The 26217-nt window shown below is 40.0% G+C and overlaps 1 protein-coding gene across 1 annotated transcript in view; it reads left to right on the top strand.

Moving 5' to 3' along the window:
* PRPF19 (pre-mRNA processing factor 19) overlaps positions 1 to 17909 on the top strand; it is a 39352-nt gene extending 21443 nt beyond the window's left edge. Inside the window, exons 10-16 of the mRNA XM_072424525.1 lie at positions 381 to 490; positions 3474 to 3629; positions 3717 to 3786; positions 3868 to 3953; positions 6171 to 6341; positions 9407 to 9512; positions 17365 to 17909. Of these exons, the coding sequence (XP_072280626.1) occupies positions 381 to 490; positions 3474 to 3629; positions 3717 to 3786; positions 3868 to 3953; positions 6171 to 6341; positions 9407 to 9512; positions 17365 to 17462 (797 nt within the window). The 3' untranslated portion in view covers positions 17463 to 17909. The remainder of the gene's footprint in view (positions 1 to 380; positions 491 to 3473; positions 3630 to 3716; positions 3787 to 3867; positions 3954 to 6170; positions 6342 to 9406; positions 9513 to 17364) is intronic.
* Positions 17910 to 26217: the final 8308 nt, after the last annotated feature.

Below are 26217 nucleotides of genomic sequence, written 5' to 3'. Positions count from 1 at the left end.
GTGCACCTTGGTATCCAGTCCCTAGCTCATGTTTGTTATGCCTCTGCATCCATTCCTCGTCTCAGACATGATAACCCCTGAACGCCCAGTTCTCAGTCTCTCTTCTCCCCAATGCTTCATTCCCAGGCATGAACAGCAAGCCCCCAACACCCAGTAAGCTATGTACATGTTTTAACTTTCTGTAACATTCTTCTATTTTAATCCTTCAACAGCCAGCACATATTATTAACTCCTCAATGCTCAAGCGCATGGGTGGTTGCAAATTAAATTCTACACATAGAAAAAAAATAATTTGTGCAGTGGTAGGGAAAGTATAATTGGCATTACAAACAAAACTATTGTAGTTTTGTGGGTTACTTTTTTTCTTTATTTCAAAACAGGTGGTGCAGACAAGAGTGTGGTGGTATTTGATTCCCAGTCACAGCAGATCCTTGCAACTATGAAAGGGCACACCAAGAAAGTCACAAGTGTTGTGTTCCATCCCTCACAGGTTTGTTTCTGTTGTTCTTATTTTTAATCTGTCAGTGACATTAAAAGCAAGAAGGGTGAGAACTAAAAATTATCGGCCTTACATTTCTCCAAAGAGACATACACTTTTTCAGCTTGCCTGTTAAAATGGTCATTTTAGGATAGAACCTTATTTAAAATCACAAAGGATTATGTATTTTCCTAAAGCCCAGTGCCATTACAAAAATATTTGTTGCACAATATTTGCAAAACGGTGTTTTTTTTTTTTTTTTTAGTAAAAACTTTTCTTGGTGTACACAATTGTATAAACTGAGATTTTTTTTTTTTGACACCAATATGCCATTAGCGAAGAAATCTCGGTTTATTCTTGGATGACACCTAGAGGCATGTCCTAGAACTGCATTTGCTTCTGGTTTGACAGATGAGAGCTGTAAAAGACAAGCTGTCTAACACATTTTGTATAGAGAACACAACACGATCGACTGGTGGCCAACAGCAATGCACTAAAGATAGTTTGGTTATGATGGGTCAGTTGCTCCTAATCAGCTCAGAAATGCAAAAGACTTCTTTGATCTTTTCCTGTTGTTAACATCTGAGTTAAATAGGCACCTGAGTCCTTGCCTCTTTCCATGAGGCTCCACATTGCCAAATCATGCTGGGTAGCAAGGATGGTCCTGGGTTCCCCCAGCTTATTTAGATTGGGCTGGTTCTCCGACATACTTTGAAGCAGATTTTGTAATTGACTTGACTACGACCTAAGCTTGTTCTTAGTCTATTGTCTGATCCTAAAGAAAGAAGCCCTTATATGGTTTGCATTACCTTCGCTGGTGAGAAGTCTGTTTCTTTCAGTACTGTTTTAAGGCACATTTCTACATATTTTCGGCATGTGGATTGGAAATGCTTGATAGGTTGTTTGCACTGCCTAAGTGTTTGTTTGCTTTCACTCAGGCACTGATTTTACTTTGTCAAACCAAGTGTACCTGCTCAAAATCCCTTTGAAGGATCTAATATTCACCATTGCTGTTGACCACTTCTTATTTAACATGTAGAGCATGTTGCATTACATTGTAGCTGCAATGGTTCACTAGAAGCCTTTATTATTTGGCCTCAAAATTTCTAGATGGAATGAGCTAGATATGTCATTGTCTTTATCAAGCTTTCTCAGTAAAAAAAAAAAAAAAAAAAAAAGGGGGGGGGGGGCTTACTTAGTACCAGTTACGTTTGGATGCACCGCCTCATTCAATTGTTTTTCTTTTTATTTTCAACATTGTCAATTATTATTGAAGACATGCAAACTTTGAAGGAACACTATGAAGGAATTATGGTTTTAAACAAAAAAGTGTTAAACAAGAAAATGTTTTATATTTGATTCTTCAGCCACCTTTTGCTTTCATGATGCTTTGCACACTCCTGACATACTCTCAATCAGATTCATGAGCTGTAGTGGAAAGGTTTTCTGTTGAGAGTCTTGTCAAGAGTGGATTTCTGAAAATTCTTCCTAATGTGTTTGAGACCATTGGTTGTGTTGTGCAAAGGCAGGGTTGGTATAGCTCTATTCAATTGTGCTACAAAGCTGCTACTACTAGGGACAAAAGATAATTGTGTGAGCCATGAAACACCAGAAACAAACATTAGACTAGTGTAAATCTGTACTTTGCTCTGATGAATCCAAATTTGTTTTTTGTTTCCACCCGCAATTTCATATGAGAGGCAGAAAAGGTGAGCAGATGGTGTCCACATGTGACTAGCATGGGGGTGCTTTTCTGGTGACACTGTTGGAGATTTATTCAAAATTGAAGGCACACCTAACCAGCATGGCTACCACAGCATTTTGCAGCAATGTGATATCCTATCTGGTTTGTGCTTAGTGCGACCATAATTTGTTTTTCAATAGGGCAGTGACCGCAAACACCCCCTCTATGCTATGTAACTGCAGTATAATCAAGAAGGAGAGTGATAGACTGCTGCATTAGGTGCCTCCACAATCACCTGACCTAAACCCAATTTTTGTTTGCAATAAGTTAAAAACTTATAAAAGTTGGAACTATTCCAGATGACTACCTCATGAAACTGATCCTATTTTTTTTTTTTTTTTTTTTACATAGAAATTTTTGTTTATATTGTGGGCCTGTAGTTCTTAGGATTAACTCCCTGGTATGAATATTATATTATATTTATATTATAAATACAATAATTATTAAAAAAAATGAAATCGATCATGTATTTTGTAAGAAAAAACTAATGTATCAAAAAATGTCAAAAGATCGGGCTTAATAGTGGGCAAAATGTAAATCAGGGCACTGGGCAATGATGTTTGGTGCACTAAAATATGTACTTTTATTTTTATTATATGTGTAGTGTTTTTTTACTGTAAAAACTATTTAAAAGCAGATTATATAGTAATCTGATCTTCCGGGGGATGCAAGTGGAGATGCACCCCCTGCATCCACCAATGGCTGCTGCTGCTCGCATCTCCACTCCGCTGGCACCACCCCCCCGGAATTTACTATTGCTGCTCGCATCTGCAGTTAGATATGATGCACAATGCAGAAGTCCTGCATTGTGCTTCGCATCTAACTGCTGTTGCGAGCAGTGGCGTGGCAGGGACCCCGGCTGCTATTTAAAAGCAGATTACTCAGTAATCTGCGTTTAAATTTCCCGCTCGGCCATGCCCCCTAATTCAGAAACGTCCCGGCATCGGGACGGGATTATCAGATCGCTGCTTGGGTGCAGGTAAGGGGGGCTTCTAAACTCACCCCGAGTGTGACTTGGTATTACTGCTTTTTGTAAGTGGAATCCACCCCGAGTCACACTCGGGATTACCACTAGAGGCGTTAAAGGATGTCTGTAGTGTGCAACGCTGTCATCAAAGCAAAAGTTGGCTGCTTTGAGGATTCCGTATCTGTGCTTGGGGTAGAGTGGGATTGTTGCAGTGATGCATTTAAAGTGTTGTATTCTGTGAGGGTGAGCAGTCAACATTAATTTTTTTTTTTTTTTTTTTTAAGGATCTTGTGTTTTCTGCTTCTCCTGATTCAACAATACGTGTTTGGTCAGTGCCAGAGGCTTCCTGCATTCAGGTTTTGAGAGCTCATGAGGGAGCTGTAACTGGGCTAAGTCTTCATGCAACTGGAGATTATTTATTGAGCTGCTCAGATGACCAGGTAAACTGCCCAAAAAAATTCAGAAAATCTAGTTTTGTTTTTTCTTGTGTTTATTTTTTTTTTCATGCGAATACATATTTTTTCCAGTATTGGGCTTTCTCCGATATCAATGCAGGACGTGTACTTACCAAAGTAACCGATGAATCTTCAGGCTGTGGTAAAAATTTTTTTTTTTTTTTTTAATAATAAATTATGTTTTGCCTGTCTCCAAACCTGTGTTCCAACTTTCTATTTGCAGCTCTGACCTGTGCTCAGTTTCATCCCGATGGGCTTATTTTTGGCACTGGAACAATGGATTCTCAGATTAAGATATGGGATCTTAAGGCAAGTTGTTGGATTATTTTGAAGCAAGACATTTCCTTAAAGCAGAGTTGTAAATATCTCTGCAATTGTGTTGTAGATAGATGTAATAGCAAAGGTTATGCCTTATCATTTGAAAGCATTGTTAGGCAATGTAACCTTAAGTTATTTTAATTGCAATTTACTTCAGTACCTTCTGGCTAACCCTCAGATTTTCTCATCCAATCCACAGTGCACTGTGGTGGAGAAAATGGATTAAATATTGTTGTCTGTCCTAAAACCAATAATACTGAGGACTTTGTGATAAATAGAAATTACAGTACTGTTTTATTTTTTTCACTGAAATGTGTCTTAAAAGGAAATCTATTTTTGCTTTTTATTGAAAGCGTAATCTCTACATTGTTCTTGTAATTTTTCATTTTATTCCAAATTATATACTCTACAGCTGCAGGAAGTTTTATCACCTGCCCTGCAGCTATATCTTGAAGGTTTTTCAAGCTTTAGCTGTTGTGACCTAACCATGCTTGTTTGGACTTTTGTAAGGTAAGCCTGGATGTGACCTACAGGCACAGGACTCCTCTTTTCAGTCTCTTCCCAGAGCACTGCCAATATCATATGCTTGTTCAATCTATTGACTCCCTTCAATTTGTTACACACTTAGGCATCCATCTCTTTTCTCTTGTTCCAATCTGATATGTTGTGAAAGGGGTTAATGCTGTGGACAACAACACTAATTCATTAAGTGGTGTGTCACAGATGCAAAATCGGCTATTTACTCACCAGGCTGCTTTGAGAAATATTCTCCCTTTTGTCGCTTTTGTCACAGAGCCATAATAAACACATATCCCACATTGAACATAATCTTTCTGCTTCCTGCCTGCAGTCATACTTGGTTTGCATCAGCTTGCTCAAACCACTTAATTTAAGCTGTGCTACTATCTGTATGTCTGCTCAGGGTCCATGAGTGATTAATATCATGCCTCCTTTTTTTGAGTCTGGGTGTTGCTTTCCATTGTTGTAGCCACAACCCCAGTTCACCAAGCGGGGTTTTGATGTTGAACATAAAGGTTGTTTTTAGTTTTCATTGTTTTTTTTGCACACTGTACCCTGAGCTGGTTTATCCTGTCACCCTTAGGAGGTTTGGAGACTAACAAATAAAACAATAAAATAACAAAAATAAAACATATAGACCAGCCAGTAGCATAGAACCCACAACATAGCATAAAATGGGAAGGAGTATGTAACATACAACATAGGAAATTAGGTATGGGACATACGGCTGACCTCAGACTTTAGTGGTCAGGAGTACGTAGTGTAAATATCTAATCTGTTGGCAGATGGCTGTGTCACATAGAAACCTAAAGCAGGCAGGTAAGATGCACTATTGCAGGAGGAAATTGCCTGTCCCTTGCAATAATGACTTACCTGGTCATGCACACTTAAAACCTTTCCAGTGCACTATGGTTACACTCTGTATTCCCCCCCCCCCCAGCATGCAGAGCTACATGATTATTCCCCTTTTAAGTACCCAAGTACCCTGCAGAGAGAACAGAGCTTGCTGGCTATTCTTGTTAATAGGGGGGGTGCCCTAAACATTTGTAAGACAGATCTTAAAAAGCACTGGGGTTCTTGTGTTGCTTCACAGTTTTATATTCTCCCCTGATCTAACAATTTTTTTAGACCTATTGTCTGAAGAATAGATTCCTCCCTTTCCTGTGAAGGCTCATACTGCCAGATCTTTTAGTGACACTTGGGCCTTTTTTTCCTGTAGATTTGGAAAGCATCTGTTTCCCAGTCTGCCACCTGGTCTTCCAAGTTTTTCCTGGTGACTTGTTAAAACTTCAGCTGATTGTGTACTGCTTTGAATGTAAGGTCTTTCAGGCAGCCTTTTGAGCTGACAGTTTTATGTTAGGCAATTTTGCAGCTGCTTTTGGATGTCCCGCAGCATATTCTTGAGTTAGATATATAAATCTTTTTTTATTGCAGTCCATTGAAGAACAAAGGGGACCTTCTTTCTGTGTTTTTAATACTCTTGCTCCTGGTACTGCTTGCTGAAAAACAGAGGCATACTAGTTGTAGGAATAATTATTCATGGTTGGCATTGGCCAAATGCCTTGGATATGACCCTTCTAATACTGGAACAGGTGTAGTATTGCATTAGTGTAGGTGAAGTATTGTGATGTAGCTTTGTAATAAAAATGGAACTTTCTATAGACCATAAACAGTATTGTTTGTTTGCAGGAACGTTCTAATGTTGCAAATTTCCCTGGACATTCTGGTCCGATATCATGTGTGGCTTTCTCAGAAAATGGCTATTATTTGGCGACTGCTGCTGATGATTCCAGCGTTAAACTTTGGGACTTGCGAAAACTGAAGAATTTTAAAACTCTTCAGCTGGAAGAGGGCTACCAGGTATTACATACATAATTAGAAATATTTGCAATTGTAATATATGCATATTGGGTAGTTTTTTAATGTTGTCCTTATTTAATATAATAGGATTTAAAGATTTGTTTTTTGTTTTTTTAACTTTACTTTTTTTTTTTGATACTGTGTGCCTCTTGCTGCTTCTCTCCAACTGTCCAGTGCTGTGTATTTTCATCCAACTGCTTAGTGTTCTACGTATTTGAGTGTAATGCCTTGAAGTAGTGCCTTGGCTTAGTTCACTTTAGCAGCCAAAAAACTGGGCCATTTACTGTTCCCAGTGACTACTGGTAACTGCTAGGCACCTGGGATTGGTAACAGGTGGTAAGTGCTGGGCTTTTTCAGAGCTAGCAGTATTTTAAGCAGCAGTGGTTCCTGGTGTGAGGAAGGGCAAATGCAGCGAATGCAATCTTACTACCAGTGTAAATTCACCCTAATTTCAGATGTGTCCCATGCTGGCTCAGTTTCCCTCTTGTGTTTTTTTTTTTTTTTTTTTTTTTTTCTGATGTCAACTGTAACGTCCAGTTACAATGCATGAGATTGAGCCCTTTTTTTTTTTTTGCCCACATTGAGAGCCCACAGTCTCTTGGTATATGTGACACAAATATCCCAGGAGGCTGCGGATTTCCCCCTCCGCTTTTACCACCATGGCAGTAAAGACCGAAGGGGAGAAAGTCCCCCTTTTATATGTTAACAAAGTAATGATGCTCCAATACAGCGGTTGCCAACTGGTGTTCTGCTAGAAAATTTTGGTGGTCCGCAGCTCTGGCTGGTGCGCTCCCGAGCAATGTCAGGAGAAGGACACACCAGCCAGAGCCGAGGATCATGTCCCCCATACAAATCCCAGGCTCAGGTGAGTGGGCCCTGAACACAACCCTCCCACTCTCCCATCGCAGGCTCAGATCTGTGACAGGAGAATGGGCGGGGTTCTAGCATCTTGACATCACCATGGGGGAGGTTTGGAGCCGGTAATTTTAGTGGACCGAAAAGGTTGGCGACCACTGCTTTAATACCATCATGCATGTGATAGCAGATGAGGGCAGGACAGCCAGTGTCCCCCCTCTCAGCACTGCCCATATTCTATTAAAAAAAAAGTGTGTGTGCGTGTGTGCGTGTGTGTGTGTGTGTGTGTAAAAGCTGCTTGTCAAATTTTGCAGCCTAACAACTCGCTATGTTTAAACCTTCAGAACTCCTAAATCGTTGATCGTAATGACTTGAAATTACCCTCATAGTTACTAGTAACCAAATTCTTTAAAGAATTTTAAGTAATAGGGGTTGCAAGTTTAAAACTTCTGAAAATTGAACATTGGGGTTGCTGTTTTAAAAGAGAGTATGTCTAAGAGCCCAAATTTGAAAATGCAAATTGTGGACCCCCATGACCACTTACATAGTAAGAAGCATTAAGGTGGGGCTCCTAAGTTTATACCTATCTTTCACAGAACTATAATTGTCATACTATGCTACTCTGTAGAACAGAGGAGCAGGGAAACAAAAAAAAAAAAAAGGTGCAAATGGGGACACTTGTGGCTAACACCCCCCAAACCTTCATCACCATGGCATTATTTACAACATAAAAAAATTCTGTCTATCAAATGCCCCTCCCTGGTACACATGACTGTATTCTTCCAGTACCTGAACCCCATTTTGTTTTAGTGGGCAGAGTTTGTTCTAATGATGCCATAGTGATGAAATTGTGGGGCATGATAGCCACAGATGTTCCCACACATTTTTGGTTTCTTACACCCCCCATTCCAGGGAAATTGGAGTTCAAATGTTAGAAGTGGGAAGTAATGTGTAACAGGATAGCGCATTTTGATGGGCAGAGTTTATGTTCTAATGATGCTATAGTATTGGAATTATAAGGGAAGTTAGCCAAAAGGTATCTGCCACTTGCACCTATATTTTCTGTTTCATACACCCTGCCACTGTAGAGAAATTGAGGTTAAAAGAAGAGAAGCAGACAGGGTAGCATAGTTTGACAGTTATAAGTTTGTGACAGGTATACATTTAGGGGTCCTACCCCAATGCTCCTTGCTATGTAAGTGGCCCCTGGGGTCCCTAATTTGCAATTTCAATTTAGGAATCCTATGTGCATTTTCTTTTGAAGCAGCAACCCCAATGTTTTATTTTCATAAGATTATAGCTTGGGGGCTGCTATTTTTGGTTTTTAGTGGCTATGGGAGTCCCGTGTACCCCGAAACTGTCAAGTCATTACAACATACAATTTAGGAGATATGAAAGTTTGTACACAGTGATTTCTATCAGAGTTGCTGCTGATGACGTCATTTTAGAAGCAGCTTTTTTTTTTTTTTTAATTGAAATCCCATAAATTGACATATATAGTGTTTAACCAAATATAGGATTTTTAGCCCTTTGTGTTTACCAGTTAAAAATAACTTGTGTCACCCTGTGTATGCACAACTTTCTTGAAAAAATGTTGTATGTATAGTACATAAATATAACTTTTCAATTAACCAGTGGTACCAAAGTTGGACAGCAGCGAAACCTTAAAAGTTTATTTAAAGACCCTTGAAAACTAGGCAGGCTTCAGAGGCAGAAGGCCTTTAAGAGGTTTTGTAAAAAGTTCAGTCTTCAAGCAAAAAAGTTCGACCTTTGGAGAGGTCTTTCTAAAAAATAGTTAGGTCTCTCAGCAAACACAGAAAGCCTTGAAGGGGTCCTCCTAAAATACTGTCTCATAACCAAGGACAGATGGCTTTGGAATGTATCTTTCTTGAATCAAAGGCAAGAGGACTTGAGCTCTATTTTTTTTTTTTTTTGAGGTAGCGCTGAAGGAGGAAAGGGAAAATTATGCCAGAAACAGTGGGGTTACTGAATTATTACAGAATGCAGAAATACTGTAGTAAGGTGAGACCATAAATAGCAGTTACTGCAGAGAAAACCATGGGCAGCAGTCAGAACGTATGTATGCAGGTAATTTGTTAGGAACCTTTTTTTAAAATCTGTTTCTCGTACAGTTTTCCTATAGAGCATTTAGTATGTGACATTTTTTTCTATATGCATATTACTCATACATTTCCTTTTTCTCTGTACAGGTTCGGTCTTTGGTGTTTGATCAGAGTGGTACTTACCTTGCTGTCGGAGGCACTGACATACAGGTTTATATTTGCAAGCAGTGGGCAGAGGTTTTGCATTTCACAGGTCAGTTTCATTTGCTAATCATGTTTGTCTATAAAATTATAGACAAAAAAAAATATATATATATATATATATATATACACACACCATTATTTCGACAACATTAGCTTACATGTCTTTAGATCAGGTTTTTTTTTGTGTAATTGCAATCCTATATACATTTCCAGGAGATCTGGTTACCAGCAACCAGAAAAAAAAACTGTAGGAAGAGGTAGTGCAAAGGCATTTAGATGAAACTTTGAATCTGTAAGAAGATGGGACTAAAACTGACACTTTTCAGATTTAGAGGAAAGACTGATGTCCTCCTCCCTGCCGTTGGACATAGTTGCAGTGTATCTATTGAAAGGTCACATATTCCCCATTACTAGAAGCATCAACTGTTTTAGCCTATAAATACCGTCTAATGTAATGGTTTTAAAAGTATTTTGATTCTTTGAAGGGGTTATTGTGTAAAAAAAAAAATGAAAAACTTAAATCTTAGTGTTATGCAAGGTCCAGATTTTGTATTTCCCTTAACAGATATTCAGATATGATATACACATAGTTCTCCCCAGAGGGTTTTAGCCGGTTGCTCCGCCTGGCTGCTTTGAATACCCCTGCCCAGCTCCCATCCTCGGCAGCTCTCATCCTGTGCACGGATCTCAGTGAGGTTTGCTCTGTGTCATCCGTTCAGAGGATTGTGCTGCTGCCGATGAGAGGTGAGCACACACAGTTCAGCCTTCATGTGAAGGAGACACAGGCAGCCCCGACCCCATCTCATAGCACAAGCTCGAATTTCTGTTTAAAAAAAATCTGTATCCACTGCTAGAGCTGTGTAAAGTCTGCATGTTCTGCATCCTCACAGCTCTGTGTGTACAAACCTCCATATCTCCTAAACTGTATGTCACAATGACTTGTAATTTTCAGGGTGCACAGGGGACCCTCATAGATACTAGTTACTAGCTTTAAAGAATTTCAAGATATGGAGGCCACAAATGTAAAAAATGATTAAAATTGAACTTTGGGGTTGCTGTTTGAGAGGAAAGTGCAACTAGGAGTCCTAAATTGAAAATGCAAATTGGGGACCCTGGAGCCACTAACGTAGCAAGGAGCATTGGGGTGGGGCCCCTAAATATATACCTACCTGTCACAAATCTATACCTATGAAACTACTGTCTGCTTCTCTTCTTTGTACACCAATTTCTCTGAGGGTGGGGGTACAAAACTGAAAATATAGGTGCAAGTGGTGGGCACACTCTCCCTTTACAATCTCATTACTACAGCAGCATTAGAACATAAAACACTCTGCCCATCAAAATGGGCCTCCCTGCCCTGTTACACATTCCTGTCCACTCTAACATTCTGAACTTCAGTTGGGGAATGGGGAGATGTAAGAAACCAAAAATATAGGTACAAGTGGGGAACATTTGACTAACATTCCCTAAAACTTCATCACTATGGCATCATTGGAAAATTAACTCTGCCCACTAAATTTTATTGAGGTTGAGGTACTGGAAGGTTACAGTCATGTGTAACAAGGAAGTGCATTTTGATGGACAGTTTTTGCTGGGTAGAGATTTATGTTCTCATAATGCCCCCACTTGCACCTACAGTTTCCTATGCCTCCACGTGTACCTTAAAAATTTCAAGTCAATACAACCAACGGTTTAGGAGATATGAAGGTTTGAACACAGTGGGCTGCAGAATATCACATGCAGCTTTTACACACACAGCTATCACACTGCGCTGCCGATGACATTACGCACTGCGGATAAACTTCAACGACAGTGTTTATATAGAATATGGGCAGTGATGAAAGGGGGTTACTGTCTGTCTTGTCCCCATCTGATATCACATGCATTTTTAACATTATTTTAAAGAGTGACTTTCTCTGTTATGTAATGGAAAAATGTGGGTTTTTTTTTTTTTTTACACTTTTGTTGAGAGGACCTCTCCCCTTCAGTCTTCACTTCCATTTCGGTAAAGACCGAAGGGGAAATCTGCAGCCTCCTGGGATATTTGTGTCACATATCCCAAGAGGCTCTGCATTGCTCCTTGTGTGCATGCACCTTCAAAAGCTTTCTTTTAATGTAAAAAAAAAAAAATGTTCAATCTCATACATGCGCAGCGCAAGGCAGCATTGGACGTACAAGTGAGCATCAGAGAAAAGGTGGAAGCTGAGCCAGCATGGGCCTGCTGGGCTAATTTTGTAAAAGAATCAAGTGAAAAAAATGTTTTCACAAGAGTTCACTTTAACTAAATATAGACACAGGAGCACATCGGAAGTTAGGCTGAATTCACACCGGCAGTAAGGTTACATTTGTCCATTCCTCATGCCAGGAACCACTGCTGTTTAAAAAAACTTCTAGCTCTGAAAAAAGCCTAGCACTTACCACCTGTTACCAATCCTAGGTGCCTAGAACTTACCGCCTGTTATCAATCCTAGGGGCCTAGCACTTATGACCTGTTACCAATCCTAGGTGCCTAGCAGTTGCTAGAGGTCACTCAGAAGGGGTAAATGTTTTTTGCTGCTAATATGAGCTAAGCCTAACTTGTTACACCACATTCATTATACTATTACACTACTACAAAGGATTACACTCTTAAAACTTCGAATACTAGTAAGTTGGGTCACAATACATGGCATAGGACAGTTGTGGCAAAATACATAGAATAGAAAAATTGTATATACTAATGGGGCAGGCATTACAAAATTGTAACAAATAATTGGGAGAAGGTAGAACACTGAAACAATAAGAGGTTAATGGATACCCATGACACAAACAACTGGGAGCACTAAATTTGCTGTGTTTTGCCACACCCCTTTTTTTTACCACCCGGCTGAAAACAATTTCTGGGGAGAACAATGTATACAGTAGTCATAATACTATATCGAAAGATATGGGGGTCTTGGAAAGGTGATTTCCAAAGGGTCAAAAAAAGTGGTTCTCCAAATCCCTGAAGCTCGTAGTCTTTTGGCAGGCTGGTTTAATGAACATACTTCAGGGTATCCAACCAGTTTCCCTGGATCGTTGTGAATTTGTAAGCACAGCTTCTGTTTTGATATATGACCAGGCTTGGGGGGTTCCTAAAATGCAGTGGGTAAATAATACATTATTAAAGTTTACCAGCCTCTGAAGTATTAAAATATAAAAGCTACCTAAAGACTGTTTTAATTGCAAATCCCATCACTGTTCTGCTGTGGGTGGCTAATTTATGACTAGTAAGAGTTCCTGTGTAACTCCACCTTCTAGATCCTGCCATTCCTTTAGGCGGACATGTGAAGTTGTGAATCCTCACCGTGTGTATACCTACTGAGCAAGCTCCAAATGTAGCAAAGGCATGCCAAGGAGACTGCTTAGTTTTAGTTCCAGGTTACTGTAGCCGAAGCAAGTGCAGCAATGCAACAATTGTTTTGTGACATGGGACAATAATGTTGTTGCCATATCATTGCACAGTGGTGAAAGAGAAGGCCGCATAGTTTAAAAGTTGGTTAGACAGGTTTGGGAATGATCGCCTCACCTACTGCTATAACCACAGGTCATACACTAGTTTGTTTGCTGCAGCCCATGCAAATATAGTACTGCAAATACTTGTTACACAGTGCAACACTGTTTCAAAAGTGAAAGTGAGAAAAAACAATGTGATGGCATGATTATAGTTTAGTTAATAGTTGATCTGTAATGCCTGTTGGAATGGCACCCTAATATAATGTAGTAGTAGTATTATTATTTTATTAAACAGGATTTATACAGCACCAACATATTAAGCAGCGCTGTACATTAAATAGGGGTTGAAAATAATAGACTAATACAGACCGTGATACAGGAGGAGAGGACCCTGCCCCGAAGAGCTTACAATCTAGTAGGTGGGGGACTTTACACACAATAGGATGGGAGATATGTAGTGGTGGGAAGTAGTGATGGTTTCAAAAGAAGATAGGTAGGCAAGTTTGAAAAAATAGGTTTTGAGTGCTCTTTTAAATGAGCAGAAAGTAGGAGCAAGCCGAATAGGACAAGGAAGACCATTCCAGAGAGTTGGAGCAGCTCTAGAGAAGTCTTGTATCCATGTGTGTGATGTGGTTATGAGTGAGGAAGTCAGTAGTAGGTCATTTGAGGAGCGGAGAGAGCAGCTGGGGGATTACTTTACCAGGTCAGAAATGTAAGTGGGACAATAACTGTGGAGGGATTTGAAGGCAAAGCACAGGAGCTTGAATTTGATTCTAAGGTGAAATGGAAGCCAGTGTAGAGATCTGCAAAGAGATGCAGCAGGAGAGGAGTGGTGGGAAGGATGGATGAGTCTGGCTGTAGCATTCATAATAGATTGTAGAGGAGAGAGTCGGGTTAGTGGAATACCAGAGAGGAGGAGGTTACAGTAGTCCAGACGAGCGATGATAAAAGCATGTACAAGGAGTTTGGTGGTCTCGGGACAGGTAGGAGATGTTGCATAGGTTAAAGTGACAGGACCTGGAAATGTTCTAAATATGGTGGGTAAATGAGAGGGCAGAGTCAAAGTTGACACCAAGACAACGTGTCTGAGGGGAGGGCCAAATAACAGTGTTGTTAACAGTTAGATATACATCATGGGGGGATTTGGAATTTGAGTGGGGGATGATGATGAATTCTGTTTTATCCAGGCTGAGCTTTAAAAATTGGTCAGACATCCATGATGAGAGTGCTGACAGGCAGCGTGAGACCTTACCCAGGACTGAGGGAGACAGGTCGGATGGACAGATAGATTTGGCTTTGTAAGCCAAAGGAGCATAAGAGACTACCGAGAGAGGAGGTATACAGAGAAAAGAAAACTGGTCCAAGGACTGCCCCCTGGGGGACACCAATAGGGAGGAGGGTGGGCGAGGAGGAGTTACCATTGAAAGAAACTTGAAAAGAGCCGTCAGACAGATAGGAAGCAAACCAAAAGAGCAGTGTCACTGATACCAATGGAGCGCATGGTTTGTATTAGGAGGGGGTGATCAACAGTGTCAAAAGCAGAGGAAAGATCAAGGAGAGAGAGCAGGGAAAAGTTGCCTTGAGACTTCGCTCTGAGGTCATTGGCCACTTTAGTAAGGGCTGTTTCAGTGGAATGGGCAGCTCTAAAACCAGACTGGAGAGGATCAAGGAGAGAGTTGGTGCTCAGGTAATCGGTGAGTCTTTCTTTTGTAGACAAGGCGTTCAAGAAGTTTAGAGACATATGGGAGATAGGACGGTAATTAGAGGGTAGGGAGGGGTCCAGTGAGGGTTTCTTTAGGATGGGCAGAATTATGACATGTTTGAAAGGTGAGGGGTATTTACCAATAGAAAGGGAGAGATTGAATAGTTTTGTCAGGCCTGGGTGGAGGAATGGGCACGGAGTAGATCAGAGGGAATTGGGTCAAGCAGACAGGTAGTAGATGGAGATGATGAGAGAAGAGAAGAGACTTTGTCCATAGTAACAGGGCTGAGGGAGGTCAATGATGATTTACAGGTGGAAGGGGTGGGTATGGTTGGAGTATGTCTGTCTGCTTTTGTCTTTTATCTCTAAAGTAGGTGGCATTGTCTTGGGCAGAGAAGGATGTTGTGGGGGGAGCCGGTGTGGGGTTTAGGAGGGAGTCAATTGTTGAGAAGAGGTTGCCTGGGTTGGAAGCTTGAGAGGAAGTAACGACTGCGGATAAATAATTTTGCTTGGTGACAGTGAGCTCTGTGTTAAAGCTTTGTAGCTTGGCTTTGTAGTCCATGAAGTCAGCGCTGAGGCCAGATTTTCTCCACTTACGCTCAGCTGCACAAACAGTCTTTTGTAGCTGTTTGGTCTGATTGTTGTGCCAGGGTCTGGGGTTGGCAGGGGTAGTGGAAGGTGGCAGGGGCTACTTTATCCAAAGCCAAGGAAAGAGAGTGGCAGCATCATCTGGGGAGTTGATTTTGGGGAGAGCGGGGGTTAGGGATGCAAGGCAGTTTGAGAAAAGGTTGTGGTCAAGGTTACGGATATCTCTCTGCCATTGACCAGGTCTGGGATGTGGCAAGGGAGGGCAAGAGTTCGATAGGTTGAAGGTAATAAGGTTGTGGTCAAAAAGGGGAAATGGTGAGTTGTCAAGGAGGGTGAGGTTGCAGAGTTTAGAAAATACCAGGTCTAAAGTGTGTCCGGCTATGTGTGTGGGGTCATTGATGTTCTGTGTGAGTCCAAATGAGGAGGTAATAGGAAGCAGTTAGGCTGGGGGGGGGGAGGTTGGGCTCATCCATTGCAACATTAAAGTCACCAAGGATGAGGGTGGGCAGGTCATGGGAAAGAATGTGTGGGAGCCAGGATTCAAAGTTATCCAAAAATTGTGATACTGGGCCAGGGGGGCGGTAGACAACAGCAACAATGAGGAGTAAGGGGCTAAAGAGATGGACAGAGTGGACTTCAAAACAGGTGAAAATGAGAGCGGCTGGGATAGGAAGGACTCCTGACTTTGTACAGTTAGGTGAGAGAAGGAGACCCACACCACTCCCTACTTTGTTGCCAGGTCTAGGGGTATGTGTAAAATGCAGGCCTTCATAGGAGAGAGCAGCAGCAGAGTCAGAGAAGGAAAGCCAAGTTTCAGTGAGAGCCAGAAAGTTCAGAGATTAAGAAAGGAGAAGGTTGTGTATAGAGGTTAATATATTGCCAACAGATCGGGCATTCCATAGACTGCCAGAGAGGGGGTAGGGACTTATGGGTACGGGGAATGGGGATGAGGTTAGAAGATGGGAGTGTGTTGCTGAGAGTATATGGAAAGTGGAGGCTGTGTGGGGGACCAGGGTTGGGTGAGTTGTCACCAGAGAGTATCAGTAGCGAAAAAAGGTGCAGGAGACAGAGAAATAAGGAGAGTGAAGGAGCAGAGAGACAATGAGTTATCATACTGGGGAGGACAGGGAGAAGTGCCAACAAAGAGAGAGCAGGGTGAATAATACATTTTTACAGATAATTGTGAACCATATGCGTGCATTAAACAATGTGGTAAACTGAAGTCCAAGAGAAGCAGTCCAGTAATATGGGTTCAAGTGAAGCTTGTAAACTTGCTGAGTTCCAGGAGTGGGGGATGATGTTTCAGTCAAAAGAGATGGTTTCATGAAATACCAGTTCAAAAAGGCAGCAGCAGAGGTTGTGTTGGGAGTCCAGATGGATAAATTAGTCCAAAGGCAGGAGTTGCAGAGTGTAATTTTATGTCTAAATCTGTTCCAATTCCTGTGAATCTAAATCTGTTCCTATTCCCATTGCACTTATATTTGGGCACTTGACCAGGGTCCCAACATGACCTTGCCTGTTGATTAAATAGAAGTGCTTTGGGCCCTGATTATGGATGGACTGATCAGAGTATAAGGAATTTGGGATATCAGTTGAACCTGGGGAGGGGTTGGCAGGGCAATAAATATCAATGTGCACTCAGCTGGAACTAAAGCTACGTACACACGGCAGATTTTTATCGCCCGATAATCGGCATCGGCCAATTATCGGGCGAAAATCTTCCGTGTGTACAGTCGGTGTCGTCCATCGTCCGGACGACCGACCTGCCGGATCCACGGGCGATGGACGACAGCCGATCCTAATGAAAGGGAAGGGGAGAGCGCGCAGCAGGGTGCCGCTCCGTCGCTCTCCCCCTCCCCTCTCCATAGAGCATGAACGGTGCTGTATGTACAGCATCGTTCATGCATCTTGCAGCCCCAATTGCAAGTGTGTACGCAGCTTAAGGGATAGTGAACAGATAAATCTATGAGGAGTTTAAAGTTGGTGCAATAAATTCATCTACAATGGGAGACGTACCATATACATTATCTTTTTAAGCTTCCTTAAATTGATATTTTTGCTATTAGACAATTATTCTACTTTGCAATTGTGTATTTGTATTTAAAGCGACTAAACATGTTTAAATGTTCTTCCACAGATCATAGTGCACTTACCACAGGCTTGGCATTTGGTCAGAATGCAAAGTTCCTGGCTTCAACTGGAATGGATCGCAGTCTTCGATTTTACAGCCTTTAATATGTCAAAGCATGAACATGCTGCATGAGAGCTCCCTTTGTTAACATAGCTCAAGTAACATGCATGTGTACAGCATCTGTGTGAATGATTACTGTGAAGTATGGGGAAAATAGCAATTAAATTTGTACTTCTATTTTTTCTGTAAATTAATAGCGTTTTCCCATATGGTCATATATAGCTAATGGTGTTAATTACTTTTTTAGCTGTTAACTGAGCTTACAGCTTTTCTTTATACCCTTACCAAACCACATCACAGAAGTTGCTGCAAGTCCCATTGGAACGTTCAATACTTTGCTGTTGAACATGCACACCATCCTATGATTAGTAAAGTGTACTTTTCAGTTCTTCACTTGTGTATTTTTTTGTATTCCTTTTCACTTGCTTTCTATCTAGTTTTTGTTGTTTTCCTAAATTCTTAGAAAAAAATAAAATATGCATTATAGATTACATCTTTGTAAATAAGGTTTATTTAAGTTACATTTCTCTGGCTGATTTGTGGTGTTGGCTCAAAACATGGCATCCGTGTGCACATTCATGTACGCAAGTTTGAAAACTTGTCAACTTGGCAAATGATTTGAATACTGGGGAGTTTTTGTCTAACTTGCAAAAAAATTCACTTCTCCAAGGGGTTCACTGGACAAACTGTTCCTCCTAAAAGTAGGAGTATGTACTCAGAGGTTAAAGGTTACTTGACAAAATCACAGACACAACCTCACCTAATGGTTTTACTCCTGTATGTTCTGAGTAGGCACAATTAAGCTTTGTAGCTTCAAAGTAGGTGGTCTCTCTCAAGTTCTGCTGGATCAGATTAACGCTAAAGATTCTTTCAACAGCTGCAACAGTCCACACTAAACTTTAGGACCAGGATTTTTATCCATCAAATCAATAAACACAATGTTATAATGTACCACTAGATAATATTTGTTTACCACTGCAGCAATCACATGTTTCTGCTGGACATCTAGGCTTGGATATTCACTGCAGAGCCATCCTGCGCCTGTGTCATATTGACTCCTCAGTGTCCTACCGGGTCTGCTGTGTTGTGTTGTGTTGTCTTGGGGCAGAGTTACCTAATCATTTTTTTCCTTCTTGGAGACAATTTTATTACTTTGCTAAAATAGTTTTTAATAGGTATGAAACATATCAGTACAGTAAATGATAGCAAAGAACAAGGAAGGGTGTTAGATACATTTAAAAGGATTACAAATAATAACATTCTATTATCAAAAGCTATGCAAAAACTCCCAGGGATCATTACATCAAGCATTTTTTAAGGAACTTCAACCAATTGCATGTGCAAAACCGCTTTCCCGAAGGTTTTGAGAGAAAAACCAAGCGTAGGAATGGAGAAGAAAGAGGGTGAGATAAAAGAGGAAGAAGGGAAAAAATAGTTCCCAGGGGAAGGACAGCGTTGAAGAGACAGGTATCTGGCCTCAGCTCGTTACAGTGCAATAGTCAATCTAGTGGCACAAAAGATTAAACATATCAACTTTTGTTGTTCTTTGGATAAACTAGGAATAGGCTTATTTATTAATGCTTCCAGGGTATTCTGTCTGATATTGACTTTGTAGCACAGTGCGAACAAGGGTATATAGACTTTGATCCACAATTTCACAGCTCTTGAGCAGGACCACTAAATATGGGTTATTGTACTTTTGTCTTTGCAATTTTTAAAACCTAGTGGGGAATAACACAGACAAATTTGGCCAGGGCTGTGGAGTTGGAATCGAGGAGTCTGTGATAATTTTGGGTACCTGAAGTCAGAAAAATGTTCTGACTCCTGATAAATTTAAAATATAATAAAAAAAAAAATACAGCAAGTTGAACTTACTCAAACAATAGTCATAATTAAGTACTTCTCTCATGTAAGACTAAAGCCCAGCACATAGTTGTATTTCTACTAGTGTGAAGATCAGCTGAGCTAAAATATAACATGACATTAACATTATTGTAATCGGGATCATGTACATTACAGAGTGTTTTAATTTTGTTTCAAATATATTATTCCAAACGCAACCAAGAAGATTCTTTTTATCTGACAAAGTTATTACAATGACACCAGAAAAATTCAAAAACGACAATATTGAAATGGTAGTAAAGAATAGTGTACCACTATCCTTTTCACAGCCAGCCTTTTTAGGCCTAAAAAGAGAAATGGCTAAAAAACTTGGTGTTTCTCTGGAAAGAGAAAGTATAAGAAAAATTATAATTGAAGAGGCTAAATGTAAAAAGGATAAACTACGAAAAGGTCTGAAGAGACCTTTTATCTTCAGAAAATGGATGCATGCACACGTCTGAGTCAATTATTTTGTTAACAATGTTGGATTTGTTGATGAATATAATACAGTAACGGAAACCTCGGGAGCAAAGGACACCCAGGCACATCACACCAGTGACTATCTTCAGAAGTTAGTGGAGGATGTTCTAGAAGATTTTGAAATTAAAAAGGAACAGATTTTATGTATTGTGACAGATATTGTTTCTAATATGTTGAGCACAGTTGAGAAAATGAGTAGATGAAGAAAGTGACAGACAGATAATAAAGGAAGACAGTTCTGCAAGTATTGTAGAAATTGAAAGTGTAGAGATTAGTGACATTTTGGATAACATTGTTAAAAAAGCATCAAAGAGTACTACTGTTCAATACATGCTTTGTGCTGTTCATACTCTGCAACTTTCAATAAGAAATGTATTGAAAGATCGTCATGCAGCTACTCCAATTGGCAAAGTGAGGCAAATACCTGTTGCAGCCAGGGCCCCTAAAACAGATGCCATTTTGAAAAGACCTGCAGGAAAAGGAGCCACTGTGGATCAAATGTGCTGGGGAAGCACTTTTTTGATGGTAAAGCATTTGCTTGAACTAAAAGACTCTTGAAGTGGACAATGAAAATGTTTTAATAACTGAAAGCCAGTGGACACAAGTAAAAGCACTAGAAAATCTACTTTCTAACCCCTTTACTGTCACCAAGAATTTGCAATCTGAAGATTTAACACCTGGTGAATTCTTCTTGAAATGGAAGAGCTTAATATATTGCCTGAACAAAAGTGGTGGGTTAATAGCTGATGGCATTGTATCTTCAATAAAGAAAAAAGAGGATATATTACTGGATAATCAAATCTTGTTAGCTGCTATTTATGTTGATCCAATGAGCCGAATTTTGTTGATTGATGACCAGACTGATACTGCAAAAAAGGCCCTCTATGAAGCACAGAGGTCAGCAAACTTTTTTTGGCCACTAAGCAGGTGCACACTAGGCCGGACTCTCTCTCGAGTTCTGCCCTAATGGCTCCTCCCCCCAGCAGGGACGCCTCCTAAAGGGAAATCCCTTCCTCGCAATGCATACGAAGCAGAGGGAATGTTACCTATTTACCCCGGTGGCAGAAGTGTTAGCGCCGGCCACCATATATGGAAGGGAGTCACCACACAGAGGCTCAGGAGCTGCATGCGGCTCCAGCAGTTTGTTTTGCCGCGGGTTGCCGGCCGACATTAGGCCAGATCGGCCAGGGGGCGTTAGGCCGGAACCAACTACTGTCTAGGTCGTATATAGCCTAAAGGCCGGAGTTTGCTGACCCCTGATGTAGCATTTCGCATGAAGTGATTACTACCTGAAACACCACCACTGGATGAAGCCATAAACATTCATAACTCAGGGTCATCCTCTTCAAATGAAGAATTAGACTTCTATTTTCTTTAGATTCCTATTTGGGCAAAATGGAACTTTCAACAGTAAAGCAAGGTTGCATATGCGTGAAAGATAACCAGAAAATGTCCAAATAAAGGGATTCCAGCAGGAGTTTTTTTAAAGAATTAAAAGTAGAAAAGTATGATCGCTCATCGAAACTGACTGTGGAAGAAGCCATTCTTGTTTATACAAAGATTATTAGTGATGTGGTTAGAACCGTAACAGCAATGCTACCCACCCAAGTCGGTGTTGAAATACTATTTTCAACTCCAAAAATAATCAATACAGATTTAAGCGCTATGAAAGAGCATCTGGCATAAGCATTTCTGTTTCTTAGAACAACACTACATTGAGTTAGTTTTGGATAGCATTTAATAGCTTTTCTACTTTACAACTATATTCCAAGTTTATTATATACACTGTTTTAGGTTTTCCAGCTTTTGTTTTTGTTCTTGTAGTTAAGCTGTTTTTGTTTTAAAACTACCAAAGAATGTGGTTCATATTTTTAAACTGGTAAAGTTCCTGTTCCTGTTTTTTATGCATGCTATGCTACTATTTTATAGCGACTTGATAACAATAAATAAATTGTTATCATTGTTTTCATTTTTTTGTCTTTTGTTTAAACTGGCCAATACAGTAGAGCGTCAGCTTCCTAGTCAGTAGTTCTGTGGTTAAATGGTGTGTATGTTGCCTTCCTTTAATCAATGTGGAAAATACATTAGCATATTACAGGGTTTCTTATTTTATCTTCACACTTTTGCATTCAGACTTCACACTTTTGCAACCAAACTTCACAAAAAAAAATTTCACCCTTGTCAAAAAAATATTTTGCATTCAAACTTCACACTTTAGCATTCTAACTTCACACTGTAGCAAACAAAATTCACCCCCTAATTATTCATAAATCAATACATTTATTATAAAATTAAATATAACAATATTTTTAACGTTACTGACTTGGAGAGGATCTGCAAAGAGGAGTGGGACAAAATCCTTCCTGAGATGTGTGCAAACTACAAGAAACGTCTGACCTGTGTTTGCCAACAAGGGTTTTGCCACCAAGAACTAAGTCATCTTTTGCGAAGGGATCAACTACTTATTTCACTCATTACAATGCTCTGACTTTTGAGCACTGGGTTTTTGAGGGTTCTTTTGTTGTTATTCTATCTCTCACACCTACAATAAACCTACCATTACAATTATAGACTAGTCATTTCTTTGTCAGAGGGCCAAACATACAAAATCAGCAGGGGATCAAATACTTCTTTCCCTCACTGTATAGCTTGTGATTATAATAATACCAGTCCAGACCCTATAGGGCACTATACAGTAGTCATCTGTCATATTGTGCACATAAATAACCATATAACGGACTTGCCATATTACCCGACAAGTTAGGTGGAGCACAGGTAGGTAGCAGTACATCAACAAAATTTTACACAAGCATTTATAGTAATATGGTTTTGGATTTCACTTAATCCTGAAGAGATAATAATGGGAGAGCAAAGGTTGAAAATATTGGAGAGGAGTAGGTTGATTAGGTCCCAGAAAATTGTTATTTCTGTATATGTGTTGTACTGTACCTCTGGTGTAACACTGGCATGTGGTTTAAATAGTATAAGTACCCAATGATGATGAAGAGGTTTTTATTTAAGAACCATTGGTGTCTGTTCCCGTAAAAGAAATAATGGATCCTGATAGTAGGTTTCCAAAAAAGGTTTATTTCTGGGAATATGATAGTACTCTCTCATGTGTGGGCTGCAAGCATCCAGCTTCATGACAGTGTTCAGTGTGGTAGGGCCCTTTTTCTTAAAGCATTCTATAGTAGTTTCTGAAACTACTTCCTGGGGGAGCCTATTCCAGATTTTCACAGACCTTACAGTGAAGAATCCCTTACTTACCAGGAGCTTAAACTTTTTTTCCTCCAGACGCAAGGAGTGCCCTTTTGGGAGGAGACCAATTATATATTTATACAGGCTGATCATATACCCCCTTAAATATCTCTTTTCAATGCAAAATAGATTCCGTTCAGCTAATCTCTTCTTATAGCTGAGCTCCTCCATACATCATATTAGTTTATTTGCCTTTCCCTGCACTCTCTCCAATTCCACAATGTCCTTTTTGTGAACTGGTGCCGAAAAATGGACTGCATATACCAGATGTGGTCTGACCACTGCTTTGTACAAGGGCAGAATTATGTCTCCATCTCTGCAGTCTATTCCTCTTTTTATACAAGAAAGTACTTTGCTGACTTTTGTTATTGAAGCTTGGCATTGCATGTTGTTATTAAGTCTATGATCTACCAGAACCCCCAGATCCTTTTCCATTCCTGACTCCGTCAAATGTATTACCCCTAGACAGTATGAAGCATGCATGTTGTTAGTCCCCCAAGTGCAGACATTTATCTACTTCCAGGTCTTCTTGTAGTTTATAGACATCCTATGTAATTCCATCACATAGTTTGATGTCATCTGCAAACACAGAAATGGTACTTTTAATCCCAAAATCTAAATCTGTCACGGATAACAGGGAGAGGTGGGAACAGAAAGGTAAATACAAGGGACTAGGCCTCCAATGGCTAGGGAAAAGGGAATGGTCACCCCTTACAGACACCCTAACCTAGTCTTAACTCCTGACAGTATAAATATCCCCTGATGGTGGGAATACTCATACACTGGAACCTAGGCCCTAGTAGCCCTGCATAGCCCTAGGAGTAGTGACTGGGCTTGAGACTACTGGTTCCTTCCCTGATGAAAGAACCAGTGTCTCCCTGAGGCCTAGTAACAACCAAAGAACAACAAAACACCAAAAGTAGTTCAACTTCACTTAATAGCAAATAGAGATCAGGAACTCTGGAGAGGACAACACACCAGCTCTTCACATCCCAGAAGTGAATATCAACCGCATAGCATGAAGTGTGAGGCCAGACTAAATGGAGGAGCAGTAATGACCATCAGTTGCAGCTGATACAAGGGGTGTGGTCATTACAAACAACAACACAGAAACAAGTAAAAACAAAGAGAGAGTCAGACAACCTCACATGCAGCTTGTCTCACAGATCTTCTGACTTCAGTCACAGAAGGGACCGTGACAATATCATTTATAAAGATGTTCATCTTTAAGCCAGTTCTCTCCATTTACAGATTGACTTTTCTAAATCTATTGACCCTAACTTGCCCAATAACGGTCTGTGGGGTACTGTGTCAAATGCTTTAGCAAGTCCAAGTACATTATATCAGCTGCTATTCCATTGTCTACCTGTTTACTTAGTTTCTCATAAAAAGAGAGTAAATTTGTTTGACAACTTTAGTCTTTCTTGGAGCCATGCTGACTATCACTTATAATAATATTTTCTAGGGGAATGTCCTCTGTGTGGTTCTTTATCAAATTCTCTAGGACCTTTCCAACTATGGACGTTAAACTAACCTGAATAGTTACCTGGTAATGACCTTCCCTTACGCCAATCCATTGGTACCATGCCAGTGATTGAAGAGTCTCTAAAAATTCGAAATAATGGCTTTGAAATAACTGAGCTCAGCTCTTTGAGGACAAGTGGATGTAATCTATTGGGTCCTGGTGCTTTGTCAACCCTAATTTTGCCCAACTCTTTCCCAGTCATATCAGTTTTTAACCATTCTGACTCATTTAAGGCTGTGACTTGCTAATATGAATTTGGACTTGAGCTCTGCTATTTTCCTTTGTGTACACAGAGCTAAAAAAGTGTTTAGTTAATTCCCCTATTCTTTATCCCCAGCTACCAACCCAGATAGATCCTACATGCTCAGATCTGATCTTTTTGCTATTAATATATTTTTAAATAAATTGGGATGTTTGCCTTACTTTTCCTTGCAATCTGTCTTTCATTTTAAGGTTTGCACATTTTGTCTACCTTTTACATCTTTTGGTATATTCTTTATAGTTTTCAAATGATGAAAGTGATCCTTCATTTTTATATTTTTGGAATGCCCTTTACTTGTTCTTTGTTTTTTCTTTTTACCATCAGCTGTGAGCCACATAGGTTTTAATTTAAGCCTCCTAAACATATTACTAATTGGAATATATTTTTCAGTATGCTTGTGTAAAACAGACTTGAAATATTCCCATTTCTGTTCTGTGTTCTTTGAGGACAAAATTGTCTCCCAGTCCAAGTCACAAAAAGTCGTCCTTAATAATGAAATATTGGCTGTCTTAAAATTAAATGTTTTTCTTTCCTTTTTTTGCTTCCTGTTTACAGCTTACATTAAATGAAATCATATTATGGTCACTGCTACCCAGATTCTCTTTTATTTGCACATTTGTTATAAGCTCTGCATCGTTAGAAAGAACTAGGTCCAGCAGAGTATCATTTCTAGTATAAACTGTACCATAAAATTATATTGTATTAAATTCATAAATTTCCTCCCTTGCTGTTCATGTAGTGCCATTACTCCAGTCAATGATTAAAACATTTCCAGTTTTTCTTGCTTTTCTATCTGCTACTAGTTGATTCTCTATTTCTTCCTTAGCACTGGGGGGGCCTATAGCAGACACCAATAATTATTGTGTATTATGCATATGTCTCAACCTCATCACATGCTCTATCAACAATTTCTTCTTACACTTTTACTTTCAGATCATGTCTCACATATAGACACTACCACCTTTTGGTTTGTCTCTGTCTTTACGAAAGAAAGTAGGAATAAGCAGGAATATTGATAGCCTAGTTAAGTGAAGAACAAAGCCAGGATTCAGCAATACCAACTAAGTCATAATGCTCTTTTTTCAATAATACTTCTACCTCCCCTATTTTGTTTGCCAGACTTTGGTGAACATGCTCTTTAAACCATTGCTGCATTTACCAGCACTGTTTGCCAAATCATTTTGTTTTTCAGTACAAATAGTACTGGGCAATCCATTGTTTGTGTGTAACATGGGAAGCTCCCTATATTTATCCATAATCCTACCCCAACTATCCCCAATCAACCCTCCACTAGTGGCTGACCTTTCTGCCACCTTATTTACCTGTCCCACCCCCCTCTGTCCTAGTTAAAATATCCCTCCACCATACCCTAAATCTTTCCCCTCGCTCAGCA

Source organism: Pyxicephalus adspersus, chromosome 10 (genome assembly GCF_032062135.1).
Source record: "Pyxicephalus adspersus chromosome 10, UCB_Pads_2.0, whole genome shotgun sequence".
Lineage (NCBI taxonomy): Eukaryota > Metazoa > Chordata > Amphibia > Anura > Pyxicephalidae > Pyxicephalus > Pyxicephalus adspersus.
Note: the sequence above shows the minus strand (reverse complement) of the source record. Positions and strands in the feature narration are given on the sequence as shown.